Raw genomic sequence first — 16,445 nt, 5'->3', positions numbered from 1 at the left:
GCTGCTTATTGACTGTTGAATTAGTGAAGGAGTGAATAAATGAAACCTCAAGCATCTGCATAGCCAGGTGAGAAATGCAGGGATGAAAATCTGAGCATAAGGATGCAGGGCACATACCAGACTCCCGAGGAGGGTTAAACAGACTGTAGGATATGACCTAATTTCAATAAAGAAAACTTTTCATTTTCCATAAAACAGATGCCGTGTGGCTATGAGAAGTGGCAACCTTGAGACCCACAAACACACATTCTGGAGGTGTGGGGCTGTAGAGTGACTGCTTTTTAGTGTTAATCATGATTGTGGGCTTGGTCTTGAAGAGACACCAGTGAGCAGTAGTTTAAAGTGAGATCTTAGTTCCCTGCCCAAGAATTGGACCTGAGTAGCCTGGGTTTCCCTGGTGGCTCAGAGGGTAAAGCATCTGCCTACAATGCAGGAGACCTGGGTTCAGAAGATCCCCTGGAGAAGGAAATGGCAACCCACTCCAGTACTCTTGCCTGGAAAGTCCCATGGATGGAGAAGCCTGGTAGGCTACAGTCCACGCAGTCACAAAAAGTCAGACACGACTGAGCAACTTCACTTCAGCCTGGATGAAAATTAGAAATCCTAGCTGCTAGACCACCAAGGGCTAGAGGCTGGAGGCAAAGTTGCCCTGGTATTTGCCTGTTTGAAAAATGAATTTCTCAAGGAGGCAAAACCTGTAAAAGCAGGTACGAAGTTTATTATTGGAGACATGGCACAAGTGAGAGAGCACACAAAGAAATGGTTTTGAAGCTGTTTCACTCAGATTGGGACTTGAACCCACGTGGCTGGGACTCGAACCCAGCCAAAACCCTGCCTGGTACTTGAACCCACGTGGCTGAGACTTGAACCCAGTGGAAACCCTGCTTGGGACTTGAACCCATATGAGTGGGACTCAAATTCAGCTATAACCCATGGTACCTGGTTTCAGGACCTAATGAAGCTCAGGTTCTTGCTGTCTCATCACAGAAAGAATTCAGTGGGAGACAAAATGATAGGTAAGGAGTGGATTTATTCAGATTCAGAGAGAGGCACACTCCACGGACAGAGTGTGGGCCATCACAGAGGGCAAGTGAGGCCCTGAAATGTGGTGGGGTTAGTTTTTATAGGCTGGGTGATTTCCTATGCTAATGAGTGGGAGGATTATTGCAACTATTTTGGGGAAGGAGTGGAGATTCCCAGGATTTGGGCCATCGCCCACTCCTTGGTCTTTTAACCGTGCCTTGGAACTGTCCTGGCACCTCTGGGTGTGTCATTTCACTTGCTGATTGAGGATCAAGGTCTAGTCTTGTCTGCCATCTTGGTCCCGTTTGATTCGAATTGGTTTATGTTGTGTCCTTGGGCTATGTCATTCTTTCAAAAGTTGTGCTCTGCCCCTTTCCCTCCTGTTACAGTTTGTTTATTTGAGACCGAAGCAAGGCAGAGATACCCACCTGGAGAAAAAGGAGCGGGTTCCTGCCTGATGAGGAGGAGGGCAGTAAAGAGGCGGTCACATCGTTTATACAGGGCATTTCTTCCAGGTCTTGTTTACCTTTGGCCAGTTATCGCCCTCTTTTTTCTACACCTGACCTGTCCTCGGTCCCTCTCTCACATGTATGCACATCTTTCTGTAGATGGATTCCAGCACAGAGGCCTATGAGAAAGTTGACACCAGCTATTCTGGGGTGGCCCCCTCTCCATTTTGGACCCCTAGGAAGTCTTTCTGCATACTTGTAGTCGGGGAGGTCTCCTTGATCTCAAGAATGAGAAGTATGTGCTCTCTTTATCCTTTATCTGGGCAAGACTCAGCTCATTTCTGCCCCTCCCATTACTGTCATTTTAAGTGTCCACCAGAGACAAAACTATAGCTCTTTACCCTGTTCCTGTTGTTTATTTCTATATGGAATTATAAACAGGAGGCTGGTTATAAATGCCTAAGCTGGAGTCCATCTATTTCTTGCCTCAAGAAATATAAACAGGAGGCTAGTTGTAAATGTCTATCCTGGAACCCATATAGCTCCTGCCTCAGGCTGGGCTCTGAACAAGCTGGGTGATAAGAGCAGATCTCTTGCCCTCTCTGGGCCTCAGGGCCTATGTTCAAACAAAGTGGGTGGTGGAAGGTGGGCCAGCAAGTGTTCACAGCCTTCTCAGATCCACTTTCATAGCAAACATTTTGTATCACCCCTTGATGCCTTAAATGAAATTGAGAGATAATAAAATTGATTTATATGCATTGACAAAACCAACATCAGGCCCTAATTGAAGAGGTAAAAAAAGAGTGATTGGAATAAAACAATCTGTATTTCAATACTCAGGTACAAGAACAGTACAAGGCAAAATGAAACAGATGTTTGCCTCTATTGTTGACTGAAAAAAAAAGCACTGCCTAACAATTGAGAGTCTTAGGACTTCAAGACCAGGAATGCAGATTCCTAAATAAGTTTGAACCCAGGCATCTCAGATGCTGTGCTCCTAACCACTATACCACCCTGTATCTATTTGGCCAGTAGGACTGTGCTTCCAAGGCTAGTTTCTGAGGCCTTTCCAGCAATCTGACTGGAGGTGTTTAGAGCCAGAATTTGATTAGAAGGGGACATTTGGGTGTGAAGTTGAAACTATTGATACATTTTTATAACATTTATCTAAATGTCCTTAACAAAACTGAGTAGGGGTGGTGCTGAAGGCCTTGCCCACTTCCAACTTCCAGCCCCTTCCCCCACCCTCCTTCCCCTGCCCTGCCCCCATCCCCAAGTCGCACCATGACTACGCCTCCAGACTCATCCCTGCCTTGAAGACGCACCACCATGAGCTCCTGACCCGCACAGCCCCACCATTTTCTCCCGTGTCCCCACTCCCAGAGCTGCATTCACTCCTACCCTCCAAAGCCCACTTCCTCCTCAAGTTTCATCCCCAGCCCCACTCCAGTTTCATCTCCACTTTGGTTCCCATCCTGACCTCATCCCAGTTCCACTCTGATCCTGCCTTCCACCACCTGCCTGGCGCATTATCAGCCTTCAGCTACGTTTTATGAATGAATGAAAAGGGCTACTACGATAGTGAAAAGTTAGGTTCCCGACCTTGAAGAAGTGAAGTGAAGTCGCTCAGTTGTGTCCGACTCTTTGGGACCCCATGGACTGTAGCCTACCAAGCTCCTCTGTCCATGGGATTTTCCAGGCAATAGTACTGGAGTGGGTTGCCATTTCCTTCTCCAGGGGATCTTCCTGACCCAGGGATCGAACCCGGGCCTCCCACATTGTAGCCAGATGCTTTACCGTCTGAGCCACCAGGGAAGCCCATGCCTTGGTGAACTCAAATACACTGTATGAGTGCGCAGTGGCTCAGCTGTGTCCGATTCTTTGTGACCCTATGGACTGTAGCCTTGCCAGGCTCCTCTGTTCATGGGATTTTCTAGGCAAGAATATTGGAGTGGGTTGTCATGCCCTCCTCCAGGAGATCTTCCTAACCCAGGGATCGAAACTGCGTCTCTTACGTCTCCTGCATTGGCAGGCGGATTCTTCACACTGAGCCACTTGGGAAGCCCACTCAAATTCACCAGTGAACAACTAACAGTCCTCAAGGAAATAAACACACACACACACTCACATTTATATGTAGCGGTAAATGTTGTGAGGAAACTTACGCTGCAGATGGGAAATGAGAAGGAAGACAGTGTTGTCGTGGATGAGCTGATCTACAGAGGGCTCTTGAAGAAACGGCTAAGCAGATGACTGAATGAGGGAACGTGTGTAGCCAAGGCCCAGGTGGGTGACAGGGAGTCAATTTAAAGGGTGTTGGAGGTGGGGGGTAAGATGGGAGAGGGCTTTCAGGGACCAGACCACGCAGGACCCTGTCTGGTGTCATCTACAAATTGGCTCTTGCCATCTATTAAGTCATGTGCTGCTGCTGCAGCTGCTGATTTTCTTTCTTTCTTTCTTTTTTTTTTTTTTTTTATTTTTCTTTTTCTTTTTATTTTTTTTTCCAGCTGCTGATTTTCAACATCCACTGAAAGGAGCTGTTGGGGTGGAGAGCAGAAATGAGGCACTCTGGGAAAAAACTGGCAGAACAGGTTTTCAGACAGATATTTTCAGGAGCTGATTTTGTGAGCCCAGTTCTCAAATCTCCTCATATCTAGAAAAATGCTAAAATCCTCATGGTGATGTCTGCTCCTTGTGACTAGCAGCAACCTTCACGAAACTAACAAAAACCTTCTGCCAAAAACACGTGCTTGATTGCATTACTCCCCCTTGACCAAAATCACATGTATGCTGACCTTCTCCTACCTCTTTAGAGTGGTTTCTCAGAACTATCTGAAATCCTCTCTCTCAGGAGATAGCCCTCATTTTGCCCCAGATAAAACTTATCTCATAACTCTCATATTGTGCTTTTTTTTTTTTTTTCAAGTCAGCACAGGTGAAGAGGTTTACAGGGGCAGAGCAAGGAATACCCAGTTATTTCAGAAGCCCAGTTCCACCCTATTAATAGCTTCCTGTGGCTGCTTCAACACATTACCACAAATTTCATGGCATTAAAACAACAGAAATTTATTCTCTCCTACTTCTGGAGGCCAGAAGTCTGAAGTTAGTATCACTGAGCTGAAGTCAAGGTGTCAGGGGGCTGTGCTCCCTCTAGAGACACTGGGGAGAATTTGCTCCTTGCAGCTGCTTGTGGCTGCCAGCATTTTTTACACTTCCATTTTGCCTTTGTGGTTGCATTGCTTTCTCCTCCTATGTGGAATCTCCCTCTGTCTCTCCCTCATAAAAGACACTTGTGATTGCATTTAGGGCCCACCTGGATAATTAAGGGCTTCCCTGTGGCCCAGATGATAAAGAAGCTACCTGCAATGCAGGAGATCTGGATTCAGTTCCTGGGTCGGGAAGATCCCCTGCAGAAGGGAATGGCTATCCACTCCAGTATATCTGGCCTGGAGAATTCCATGGACAGAGTAGCCTGGCAGGCTACTAGCTACAGTTCATGGGGTTGCAAAGTCGGGCATGACTGAGTGACTAACACTTTCACTTTGGATAATTCAGGACAACCTCTCCATTTAAAGATGGGACAAACACACACAATCACGTCTGCAAAGTCCTTTTTGTCACATAAGGTAACATTCACAGGTTCCAGGGATTCAGACTTGGATATCTTTTTTAGGAAGATATTATTTAATTTATTATATCTACCCTTTCTTCTGATGTCTGGTAATACAATAATTATTCAATTCTCAGTGCGGTGTAAACCTTAACAGTTGTTTCTTTTTCCTTTTTTTTTTTTGGTAATGCTATTATCTGATTTAAGTTTTGATTGCTGAGACATCCATTTCAAAGAGGCATCCCCTTCAATGTGTTTATTTCTGAACACACTGCCAGTCACAGGGCTAAATAGTCAGGCCATCTTCCCCCACTGAGTTTCCTTTGTTTTAGACATCTTGGTTGATTTCAATAACCGATCATTTGAACTACTATTTCTTTTCTTCTTCCTGGGCTTTAAATTCCTGCTCTTAAGGTTTAAATTTACCAAGAAAGGATGAGCCCACAAAAATCATCAACCCCAATAAAACAGAACCCCAGGTGTTCCCTCTCTGTTTTTTCCTTGTGACCTCACAGTGCGGCCCCAGGAATTCTGTGTAACTTCCAGGTCTTGTAAAGTAATAAACTTCTAGTCCTTCAAAGTTCCCTGATGGGTATTGCTGAAGGGCATCTTGCACTCATAATAAGAACTACAGGAGCTGATCCAGCTACAGCACTGGTTATCCGTATGCTGAAACTGGCACGAAGCACTCAGGCTAAATGTGTTGGCTTAGTGTTGTTCCACCTACTTTTCTGTTTGTTACAATGAAAAACATTCAGACTAACCCATTAGCACCTACAAATGTTTGTATGAAAAGAGAAAAGGGAGTTCACATGTACTGAGTGTACACAGAACACACAGCTCATAGTAAGCCCTCAGTTCACAGTCAGCCCTCGATGTTGAATTGTTTCTTGTACAATGCAGAAGTCCACGTTATTTTCCTCCATGTTCCAAGAGGGGCAGTGACTGATTAGTTATCCATGGTGCACAAGGAGGGAGTGGGCGCTTCAGGATTAGAAATCGGGCATGTCTGACTCCAGGGAATGCATGCTTTCCACTACATCAGGGCTTCTCGGTTCTACTGATACTTTGGGCCAGATAACTCTTGGCTGTGGGGTCGGTCCTGTGCATTTAGCAGCATCCTTGACCTCTACTCATTAGAGGGCAACAGTCTCCCCCAAGTTATGACAATCAAAAACGTCTCTAGACGTCGCCACGTATCCCCTGGGGGGCAAAGTGTCCTTTTCTTTAGAACTACTACCCTCCACTGTGCTGCCCTAGTGGAGGCAGAGGTACAAAGAGGTGCCATTTCACCTGGGAATGGAACTCAGGTGTGCCACACAGCAAGTACGCTATCTCTATGTCACAGGGGTGGAGATCGCTGGTCATCTTCTGAGCTTTACTCTCTGGCTCTCTAGTGACAGATTTTAGCTAGGTGCACTCTTGCTAGAATAAAGACTACTTTTCCAGCCTTCCTTGCAGCTAGGTGTGACCAAATGACCACATTCCAACCAGTCAGAGGTGATATGGGCAAATTCCTAGCTGTGACCTTGAAGGGAAGTGTCATTCTCCTCTTCCCTGGTCTTTCTGCCTGAGATATGGACCTGGTATCAAGATCAAGGAATCCTGGGTCTCAAGGAGTCCCCAAATTGCCTGGTCTGTTTATGTTCAAATATTACTAGAGGAACCAACTTTCTTCTGATTTGAGCTACTTTCCTCTGATTTAAGAGTTTTGTCAAAGTTGCCAAACCTGAATTCTAACTATTATAGCCACCTAATCCAGCCAGGGTGAAGAAAGAAAGTAGGGAGAAAAAGAGGAAGAAAGGATATAGATGGAGGGGCACAGGTGGTCTGGCTGGGCCAGCTCAGAGTCACTTAGGGAAACCTTCTGGGAAGGACTGTCAAGTTGGATCTTGAAGGAAGAGAAAATGTAGGGTGGGGAGCAAGGGGGTGGGCCCTCCAAAAGAGGCTGCAACAGGAGCAGAGGCCTCGGGAGAGACCTGGGCAAGACCTTAAAAGACAAGGAGGGTTTGAACAGGCTGAGAAGAGAAAGGAAGGCTGTAGGGAAAGAGCAAAGTGGTGAAGATGGAGTGATCAGGCTCCCTCACCCCACATCCTCTCACTCTTGCCCCACGTTTTGTAAATAACAATTACGTAACAGCTGAGGTCCCTTGCAGTACTGCACATGCATGTCAGGAGGTACTCTCTCGGCCACGGGCTACGTTTGTTCTGTAAGCATATATAGACTCTACCTGAGAAAGCCCTCGGGGCTATGTTACGGCTGCTAACATTATGGTAGTGAGGCTGCATTAGGGCTTTGTCTGCTGGGTCAGCCACAAGAGGGGATAATAAACATGTCTACAGTTCCTATGGCTCCTCGCATCTTCTTCCAGCCTCTTAGGTCGCACCTTGTCTACCCTGGGTTCAGCAAACAGTGAAATACAGTGAGACAAAAGCAAACAGAGGGGAGCCCAGTGCCAAATAGAGAATTTCACCAGGTGAACAAGAATCAGGATCCTGGAGTTCATCGTGAGGCTTGAAGGCAGCTGGGAGGGCAGTTGGCAGCTGGGCAGCTGGGAGGCAGAGAAACGATCAGGGATTCCTGGGCCCTCTCTTAGGGGACCCACTCTAGGGCTGACCAATCATCCATGACCCATGCTAAGACGAGCACGCCACTTCTGGGCCTGGAGTTCTGATGTCTTCTTATCAAGGGCTTCTCCAGCAGATAATCAGGGCCAGCAAGAGTGCAGCCAAGGTCACTGTTTTCAGTCCCAGGATTGCAAGTGTGAGGGCAGACAGGAGCCCTGGGGGACACAGAGGAAAGCTCGAGAAGGACCCTGGGTGAGCCCCCAACAGCCCACAACTCAGTGCCCCTATGGTGAAGCTGAGCCTAGCTTCTGTATAGCCTGCGGGGCCATATCCCTTCTACAGCTAAAGAGATCATAGACCTCCCTTCCTCCTGTTTCAGGCTCAAAGAGCCTTTGCCCAATATCCTACTTGTACCCTTAATCATCTTGACAGCATCCCTGACCTCTGATAACAATAGAAAATGTCTTTCATTTTTTGCTGCTCAACTTCTCTGTCCCAGGGCCAGAGCTAAGCATTTCCTAAATGCCTTATATAATCCTCAAACTAATCTTGCAAAGTAGGATAACAATCCAATTTGTATAGATGAGGAAACAGACCCAGAGTTGGGGAGTGATTTGCTCAAGGCCACATGTGTCAAAGTAGTGATGGGACCAAGTGGTCTGGCTCCAAAGGATAGCAGGAACAGGGCTGAGCATCTGGGAAGCTAACCTGGTCACCTCTATCCCAAGTTCATCCCCCAATTATCAAGTGCCCTTGAGGCAATGTGATAGGCACAGTTCTGGGCACTTGCCCCATTGGATCTGTATATAGTTCCGTGAGGTAGGCTCTCTGATTTTTATCTCCCTTTCCCCTCCCAGATCACAGAGCAGGATACCAGAGACTCAAAGAGCTAGAAAGGTGCTCAATCCAGGGAGCCTGGCTGCAAAACCATGTTCTCCAGCTCTGTTCTGCACAGCTCCATAGTGTATCCTTGTTCTGACTCAGGGGGAGCTCAAGACCTCGCAGCAAGACTGCCCACTGAGCAGTTCGCACTGACTGTTGGAAAGTACTTCCTTTGATTGAACTTTGCTCTGGTTCTCTGGGTTCTGTTTGTGCAGTTGAGATGGAGTCATGGGAACCGTCTTTGCGGCAGGAGGGCCCTAGAAGTCTGGGGCTGCTCATCTCGCATGCCCAAGCCCTCTCTGGCCCCACTTACCTGTGGGGGACTGGTTAATGCCACTGAAGGTAGGTATACTCACCTGATGGAAATACCTTGGTTGTATGTTCTTTGGTGAATTCTGACTCTTTGCGAGATGTGTGATTTGCTGCAAGGAAGAGAAGTGGTCTCACATTCCCCTTTCTTTCTATCTCTCCATTTCCTGAGCCCCTGTGTTAGTAGCTGGGGAGATGAGCCTGTGAGTTTCTGCTTGGGATAGGGACTAGAAGTCAAGCCCAGTAACTATGAAGGGCTAGTCAGACCTGGTTGAGCATCTCTGGAATAGGGACAAGGCCTGCTCCGTTTCTGTATCTGCAGCACCCAGTGTGTGGCCATCAGAGGCACACATGCATGTTTGTTGAATCATTAAGAGTCTGTACAAAGCTCTGTGGAGCCCAGAATGGGGAGAAATCAACTCTGCCTGGGAGAAGGAGAAGACTTCACAGAGGAGGGGCCATTTATGCTGGGCCTTGAAGGATGAGTAGAAATTCTCCATAGAAAAGGAGAAAGCATTAATAGCCTATGTAAATTACTTTGAGGCTAAAAAGAGCTTGCAACACAGTAAAAATTTCCTGGTGGACCACCTCCCTCTGTCCCCCAACACCTCCATGACTACCTGTCTCACCTTTGACTCTCAACCTGGTGCCCTGTCCGGATAGGTACTGCCTGTTGAGTTTACTCTGAAACTTTACACAATAGTAAGTTCCTGCATGCTCAGTGGAGATGCCACGCAGAAGAATGCTGAAATCATTGTTGGAGGCCTGGACCGCAGTCACGTTGGGGTAGGAGATGCCTCTAAAATTGTAGATGGCCTCCCGGCTCAGACCAGTCCCCCGAAACCACCTGATGGGTCCTGGGGGACCAACTCCAAGCACTGTGCAATTCAGAAAGACGGTGTCTCCAGGGGTTGCCAACACCAATTCCTGGGGTTGGATGATCCAGAGGTCTGGCCCTGTGCTCCCAGGTCCTGAATCCAAAGAGAGGACTTTATTGTTCTCTCTCTCCCTCCACAGTTCACTGATTTCCTGCCTTTCCTTCCCCTGTTTTTTTCACTCAGCTACTCCCTCCCCCATTCCCTCATTGTTCAATAGCTGATTTACTCAGTAAAGAAGTTCTCAGTACCTACTATGTGCTGATGATAGGACTGGGGAAAAGAAAGCTCAGCAAAACATAAATGCCGTGCCCTAGAGTTCTCAGTCTGATGGTGGAGGTGGCTTAGAAAATTCTTCTGAGGTTGAAAACCCAGAAGCCTGCAGGACCAAGAGAAGCTTGAAAGGAGCCAGAGAAGGGTTTCTGAGATGTTTGCAATAAGATAAAATGAACCCCCCACCTCCACCGCCTACCCTGACACACACACACAGATACCCTCCAAGTCAACAATTTACAGGGGTTTCACAAACATCAATTCTTCTATTTCATCACCTGAATATCCTTTGAAATAGGAATTATATTGCCTATTCACAAATTAAACACTTGAAGGATGTTGACCTGAAATGACTAAGTTAAGAACACATTCCTATTGAATGACAGACCATATGGGTGTCCAGGTCACCACTGGCGGACTTAGAAATGGCATGACTGGTTACTTGGGGATTAAATGATCAGCCCCAGTTCTTGACTCTCCTCTGATAGCATGGCTTATCCAAACTCTTACCGTGGCCTCACGGTGGTTGGGTATACTTCCTTGCCTCTTACCTTTGACCTTAGCCATGTGACTTGCTTTAGCCAGTGGGCTATTTGTTATTAACAGCAGACACACAAGTAGAAGCTTGAAATGTGCCTAAGGGGTTGGGACTTTCCCTCTGTGCTTCTGCTATCTCCATGAGAAATATGTACTCTGGCCAGTCTGGGCCCTGGAATAAGACATGCAGGATAGAACCAGCCCAGCTGCCCGTAAATGTGTGAGTGAGGCATATGAATTGTTGTAGGTCACTGGGGTTTTTCGAGCAGAGCATGATTGTGGGTAAAGGTGAATGATGCAGGAAAAGGGAGATAGATCAGAGCAAAAGGTTGTGACCTGCAGGGCCTGATACTCACCTTTCACAAGCACGGAGGTGCCTCCATCCAGCATCTTTCCTGAGTGCTCACTTGAGCCAGCAGATCTCACACAGTGATAGGTTCCAGCATGTTTCCTGGTGACATTGTGGATATAGATGGAATAGTCGCAATTAAGCGGCTCCAGCGTCTTCTGGATCATAGGCATCACCCCGGGGAAGAAGCCATGCTTGAAGTTGTAAATTTCTTGCTGGTCCTGGTTGCTCACCTTGACCCACTTTATCATGTCATCAGTGCAGGAGCCGACTACTGTACATCTCAGCAGGAGTGTCTCCCCTTCTGCCACCAGCATGGGGCCCTCGGGCTGCAGCACCTGCCACTTACTCCCCTTGCTCTGCTCAGAAACTCCTGCAACAGAGGGAAAAAAAGCTTCGTGCAGGGCTAGAGGAACTTGGAGTCCTAAGAGACAAACTTAACATAAACCAGCCATTAACTGGTCAAGAACAATTGCTTAGAACATTCGAGGGGTGTTGTTGGAGAGGGAAGTGAAAGAAGAGGTGAAGCAGCTGGCTGGAGAGAGAGAGAGAGAGAGAGCAGGGCTATAAAATGGAGAACTTGTAAGTAATAAGCTCACCATGGGGTCATCAGCTTTGCGCTCCGAGTTGCCCTTCATCTGTGCTTTCATCAAGCCTTGGGAATAACTCAGTCTCATTCCAGGTCTTAAGTTTGTATCATGGTGTTTCTTAGTTTTCAGTGCAGGAGGGGAGTAGAAAGGCAGAGCAAAGATTCCCTTCCAAGAGGATCTGGGGGAGGGTTATGGAATTCAAAATTCATTTCCCTCCCATCTTCAGTGAGGTATGTGCCATTAGCCACTAAGAACTGCCTCACAGTTGTGACCAAGGGACACCCCATGTTCAGTCCCAGGGATTCTGTTTGTCCTTGACATCCTTAGTTCCAGGAAGTTCAGCAATACTCACCCCAAACACCACTATATGAGTGGTGAGACCTCGTCCTCTAATTCCTGCTGGTGCTCATTTCCCTGCCCTCAGTAGTTTCCTCACATATGCACTAAATCGTGCCCATCACTCAGCAAAGCACTGAGAATAATGCCTGTTCCCATCTGTAAAACTGGAAAAACTCCTGATCAACAGGGTCATGGGTAGACTACACAGAAGAGAGTACTCTGCCTAGAGAGAAGTGCTCTCTCCCACGTAGCAAATCTGAAAAACAAGATCCCCAAACAATAAAATATGACATTCTAGAGTGAGGCTTATAACGCATGTATAAGTGAAGTTAAGTTAATAGAATAATGATTGAGGTGGGGAGAATGTTAGTATACCATCATAAGGTTCTCATACTATATGTGAAATGGTATAATATCACTTAAGGTAGATGTTGGTAAAGAGGTATTAATATATTGTAAACCCTAAAGCAATCACTAAATTACAAAATAAAATCATAGCTAATATGCCAATAAAAGAGAGAAAATGGCGTTATAAAAGTATTAAATTACCAAATGAAGACAGAAAAAGAAGCAAAAGGGAACAAAGAACAAGTGGGACAGATAAGAAGTTAATAGATTTAAACCAAATCATATCAAAAATTATTTTAAATGTAAATGGTCTAAATATTCCCAGAAAAGTTAGAAACTGTCACATTGGACAAAAAATGTAAGATCCAACTGCATGTTGCAAATTAAAACCACAATGAGATACTCCTTTGTAGAATGACTAAAATTGAAGAGGCTGACCATACCAAATGTTGGCAAGGATGTGGGGGAAATGTCATTCTCCTACATTGATGATGAAAATATAATATGGTAAATCACTTTGCAAAACTTTAAGGCAGTGTCTTTAAAAGTTAAACAATCACCTGCCATATGATCCAGTCATTTTATTCTTAGTATTTTCCCAAGAGAAATGAAAGCATATGTCCACACCAAACTGCGAACAACCCAAATGTCTGTCAATAAGTGACTGGAGAAACAAACTATGGTTTATCCATACAGTGGATAGACAAAAAAATGACCATTGATATGTGCAACAACATGCATGACTCTCAGATAATTGCAATGAATAAAAGAAGCCAGGCGAACAAGGGTATGTACTGCATGTTTGTTGTATAAATTTCTAGAAGGTGCAAACTAAACTGTAGTGATGGGAGGCAGCGATGGGAGACAGATAGGTAGTTGCCTGGGGAGGAGGAGGAATGGAAAGGATGCAAGGAAACTTTTATGAGTGTTAGGTTCATTCATCATCTTGATTATCTTGGTGATAAGTTCACAAGTATGAAACATGTCCAATGCCCACAAAACGTGTCAAATTGCACACCTTAAACACATACAGTTTGCTTTATGTCAGTTGTACTGCAATAAAGCTATTAAGATTTTATGAAGATGAAGCTTCTGTGTGTTATGAGAAGGGGAGAACTAACGTAGAAGAGGCAGCGGAGAAGGTGAGGGCTCAGAAAGTCTCGTGGCTCTTATCCCAGCTGGGGCAAGTCTGGGAAAGTGAAACAGCAGAGAGGAAACTGGAGCCTGGAATAAGGCCCTGTGCCTCCCACCTCTTCTCACTCCCCTTTTCTTGATTCTCCTTCTGTGTTATCACACAGACTTTGGGAAATGTCTGGGATGCTTTGTCTCTGCCTTGTCTGTAAAGCTGGGCTTGCCAAGGTCCAGCCCCGGTGGATCCAGGGTGATTCGAAGGTGGGGGGACGGAGTCGGCGTCTTTGGAAAACTACATATTTAATCACAGATATAGAGAGATTAGAAATGGATAGTGTAGTAGGAAGATTAGTGGAGAAAAGGAGGCTGAATAACTTGGATTACGTGGAATAGCATCCATGTTCCAGATGGGAATTCAGCCAGAAAAATGGGAGCAAGAAAGAAGCGACATGGGGGAATCAGTCTTTCCGGAAACTGATCCGATTTCTTTATTTTTGGCTTTGCTTATATACCTTTTGTTACACATAGGGATGAATACAGAGTCACGTGGGAGTCAGCAGTCCTGACCTTTATCAAAATCAGGTGCTTCACATAAATGTATAAAAAAAGGTACATCATCTTCTGGCCATGAGTGAGACCTGCTGACATTTTATGATCCTTTCTTTCTGATAACCAAAAAACTTATTTCTTCCAAGGGTGTTTTTTCTTAAACCAGGCACCACCCTCCAAATAAAGTTACATTCCTATAGGGTGAGGGTGTAGTGAGCTACAATCAAGAAAGGAATTTATTTAACCCAAGGTTAACATGATTAGTCTTAAAGGTTAATACTTATTTCTCCTATATGTTAGTTATATTCATTATAAGGGTAGGGAACATGGAGATTTAGCAGCAAACATCAGCCCAACAAATGAAAATCCTTTCACCAATGCTCCCCTTAAGATCTATTTAGTCTTAAGATATGATAAAGTTACATTCTTACATAGCAAGGACACAGTGATTTATAACAAAGCACAGTGATCTATTACAAAAGAGAAAATCCATTAACTCAAAAAGTCTAGTATTGCTAACATCAAAAACTACTGTATTTCCTTTTCTATATTCCAAATACATTGATTAATATATTCCCAGGTGCCTAAGGATATGGAGGCCTGATGGCAATCATTGACTCAACAAGAAGAAAAAGCCCTGCGCTAATTAAGACTCTCAAAATACTCCAAAACTCTCTGTGCTGTTTATGGTTGAGAGGTAGTAAACAATCATGTGGCAGGAGTATGGATAATCCTCCTGGATTATGGATAGTCTGTCAGCAGAGAGGTTTGACCTGAGACATCCTTGTCCCACCCAGAGCAGGGAATTAGCAGCAATTATTGACACAACAAATGGAAAACCCTTCACCAATATAATCCCTAACCAACCCATTATACTAATAATTTCTAACTCCCCCAAAGAATTTGCCTTTAGTAAGTCTGAAACATCTCGTGCCTCTCAGATTGGGAGGCTGTAAACAATCACATGTGGCCAGACGAACCTATACAGGTGGGCTAGATAACCTTCAGAGGAGTCCATAAGCTGAAACAGTCTTGTCACGCCCAAGAATTTTTATTGCCTTGGAGCTGCACGTTTACTCCTTCTCCAAGAAAAATGGTTATGGGGGAGAGCATAAAACAGACTCTGGTTTTGGGGTAGATGCTCGGGAACGGGGGGTTTCCTGAGGCTTGATCACGCCTTTGCGTATGCCAAGCCTCCTTCCTCATGACCTTTGCCATGGGCGGAGTTCCTCACACTGGCCCCTGGCATGGGCTGGTCCCTTCCCCACAGCTCTGGGATTCCGTCCCACCCATCTTCTATCTGCATGCTCTGGTTTTCATGATCCCTGTCAAGGGGTTCTCTTTTGGAAGTCTGCTAGAAAGCACTATTTTCCACAAATATTTTGAATATATTTTACTCTGGTTTGTTTAGATATATGATTTCCTAACCTAGTGCCTAACACCTAAGGGACACTCGAAGTATTTGTGAAATGAGTTACTAAGAATTATGACTCACACTTTATTCAAGGAAACCTCTCTTGCGGCTGACCATTCCAGGAGACCCAAAGTGCAATGAACAGAATCCAGATCTCAGTAGGGCCTGGGGCAGAGATCCAGATGGGTAGGGGACAGAATGAGCCCACTGAGAGCCACACATCTTGTCTGGTTGATCAAAGGGTTCTGGGCTCCGAGTCTGAGTTGTACCTGGAAGCCCCCAAACTCAGGAGCTAAATCAGCCTGATCCTGACTTAGAGGAGACATGGGTATGATAGTAGTAGCCAGTAGTTATTAAATCTTTACATTGTGTCAGGTATTTATAGGTATTATCTCACACAAAGTCATGAGATGGGCCCTGGATTAGTCTCATTTTACGGAGCCCCACTGACTTAAGGATGTTTGATTTGTATAGTTGCACAGGGCCCAAAGATTAGAAGGGCCTCATGCTTGCCTTAATGCTCTACTATTGCTGTTTTAAAATTCTTAATATCTTTGAAACAAAGGACCTGAGGTTTCATTTTGCACAGGGCTCGGCAAATTATGTAGCCGGTCCTGGGCTGAGCCTCACTATTTTTATACTAATATTTAATAACTCACAGCACCCCTAGAGAAAGGTCCCAAAGAGTGGTTCTTTGTAGATGGGCTAACAAGTATCTGAGCCAGAACATAGTGTTGTGAGCCCAGAGCCTGGGAGCTTGGCTTCCCTGTGCTGCCCTAAAAGTTCTGCTTCTCCAGACACTTGGTCTGAGTTCTGCTGGGATCAGAGATATTCTCAGCTTCTCCCTCCCACTCCATCTAGTAAGGGTCAGGCCCCTCTTGGCACCTGTCTCTGGGGTCAGCCAGGGGTGGATCCTCTTCTGTCTCAGATTCTACTCACCGGAGAGGACAAGGAGCAGTGCCAGCAGCCAGGAGCAGGGAGGTGAGTGAGCCAGGCAGGTCAGGGTAGGCATCAGAGGGGCCACAGGGCATCTCCTGTGGTCCCCTAGACTGACCACCATTCTACTGTCTGATGGGCGTTGGAGTCTGAAGTGGGGTCCGTATACAAGGCCTTTTCTGCTTCTTATTGCCAGAACTACTTGGGGAAGTATTTTCGCTACAACAAAACAAAGCTGCTAATGCAAGAGGAAGAAGGGGAAT

At 45.7% G+C, this 16,445-nt stretch overlaps 1 protein-coding gene across 3 annotated transcripts; it reads right to left on the bottom strand.

The window, feature by feature from the left end:
* Nucleotides 1-2,279: 2,279 nt before the first annotated feature.
* SIRPB2 (signal regulatory protein beta 2) lies at nucleotides 2,280-16,445 on the bottom strand. 3 transcript variants are annotated; one of them, XM_060396981.1, is made up of 6 exons: nucleotides 16,186-16,445; nucleotides 11,475-11,643; nucleotides 10,883-11,248; nucleotides 9,471-9,812; nucleotides 8,889-8,954; nucleotides 2,280-7,865 (listed from the first exon to the last, which is right to left on the bottom strand). In XM_060396981.1, exons 3-6 carry the CDS (start codon nucleotides 11,190-11,192, stop codon nucleotides 7,768-7,770), a joined length of 816 nt encoding a protein of 271 aa, XP_060252964.1. In that variant the 5' UTR covers nucleotides 11,193-11,248; nucleotides 11,475-11,643; nucleotides 16,186-16,445; the 3' UTR covers nucleotides 2,280-7,767. The 3 variants fall into 3 exon arrangements, with proteins under 3 accessions (XP_060252964.1, XP_012044339.3, XP_027832825.2); XM_012188949.5 differs by lacking the exon at nucleotides 11,475-11,643; XM_027977024.3 differs by lacking the exons at nucleotides 9,471-9,812; nucleotides 11,475-11,643.

The sequence above is a fragment of the Ovis aries genome, chromosome 13 (assembly GCF_016772045.2).
Source record: "Ovis aries strain OAR_USU_Benz2616 breed Rambouillet chromosome 13, ARS-UI_Ramb_v3.0, whole genome shotgun sequence".
Taxonomy (NCBI): Eukaryota; Metazoa; Chordata; class Mammalia; order Artiodactyla; family Bovidae; genus Ovis; species Ovis aries.
This window is presented reverse-complemented; position numbering and strand designations above follow the sequence as displayed.

Coding starts and splice junctions, on each gene's coding strand:
- SIRPB2 (XM_012188949.5), bottom strand. CDS start 16,306: ATGGTGGTCAGTCTAGGGGACCACAGGAGATGCCCTGTGGCCCCTCTG. Junction 11,249..16,185: donor ACTGCTCCTTGTCCTCTCCG/GTGAGTAGAATC, acceptor CCTCTGTTGCAG/GAGTTTCTGAGCAGAGCAAG. Junction 9,813..10,882: donor CACCTCCGTGCTTGTGAAAG/GTGAGTATCAGG, acceptor CTTTGGATTCAG/GACCTGGGAGCACAGGGCCA.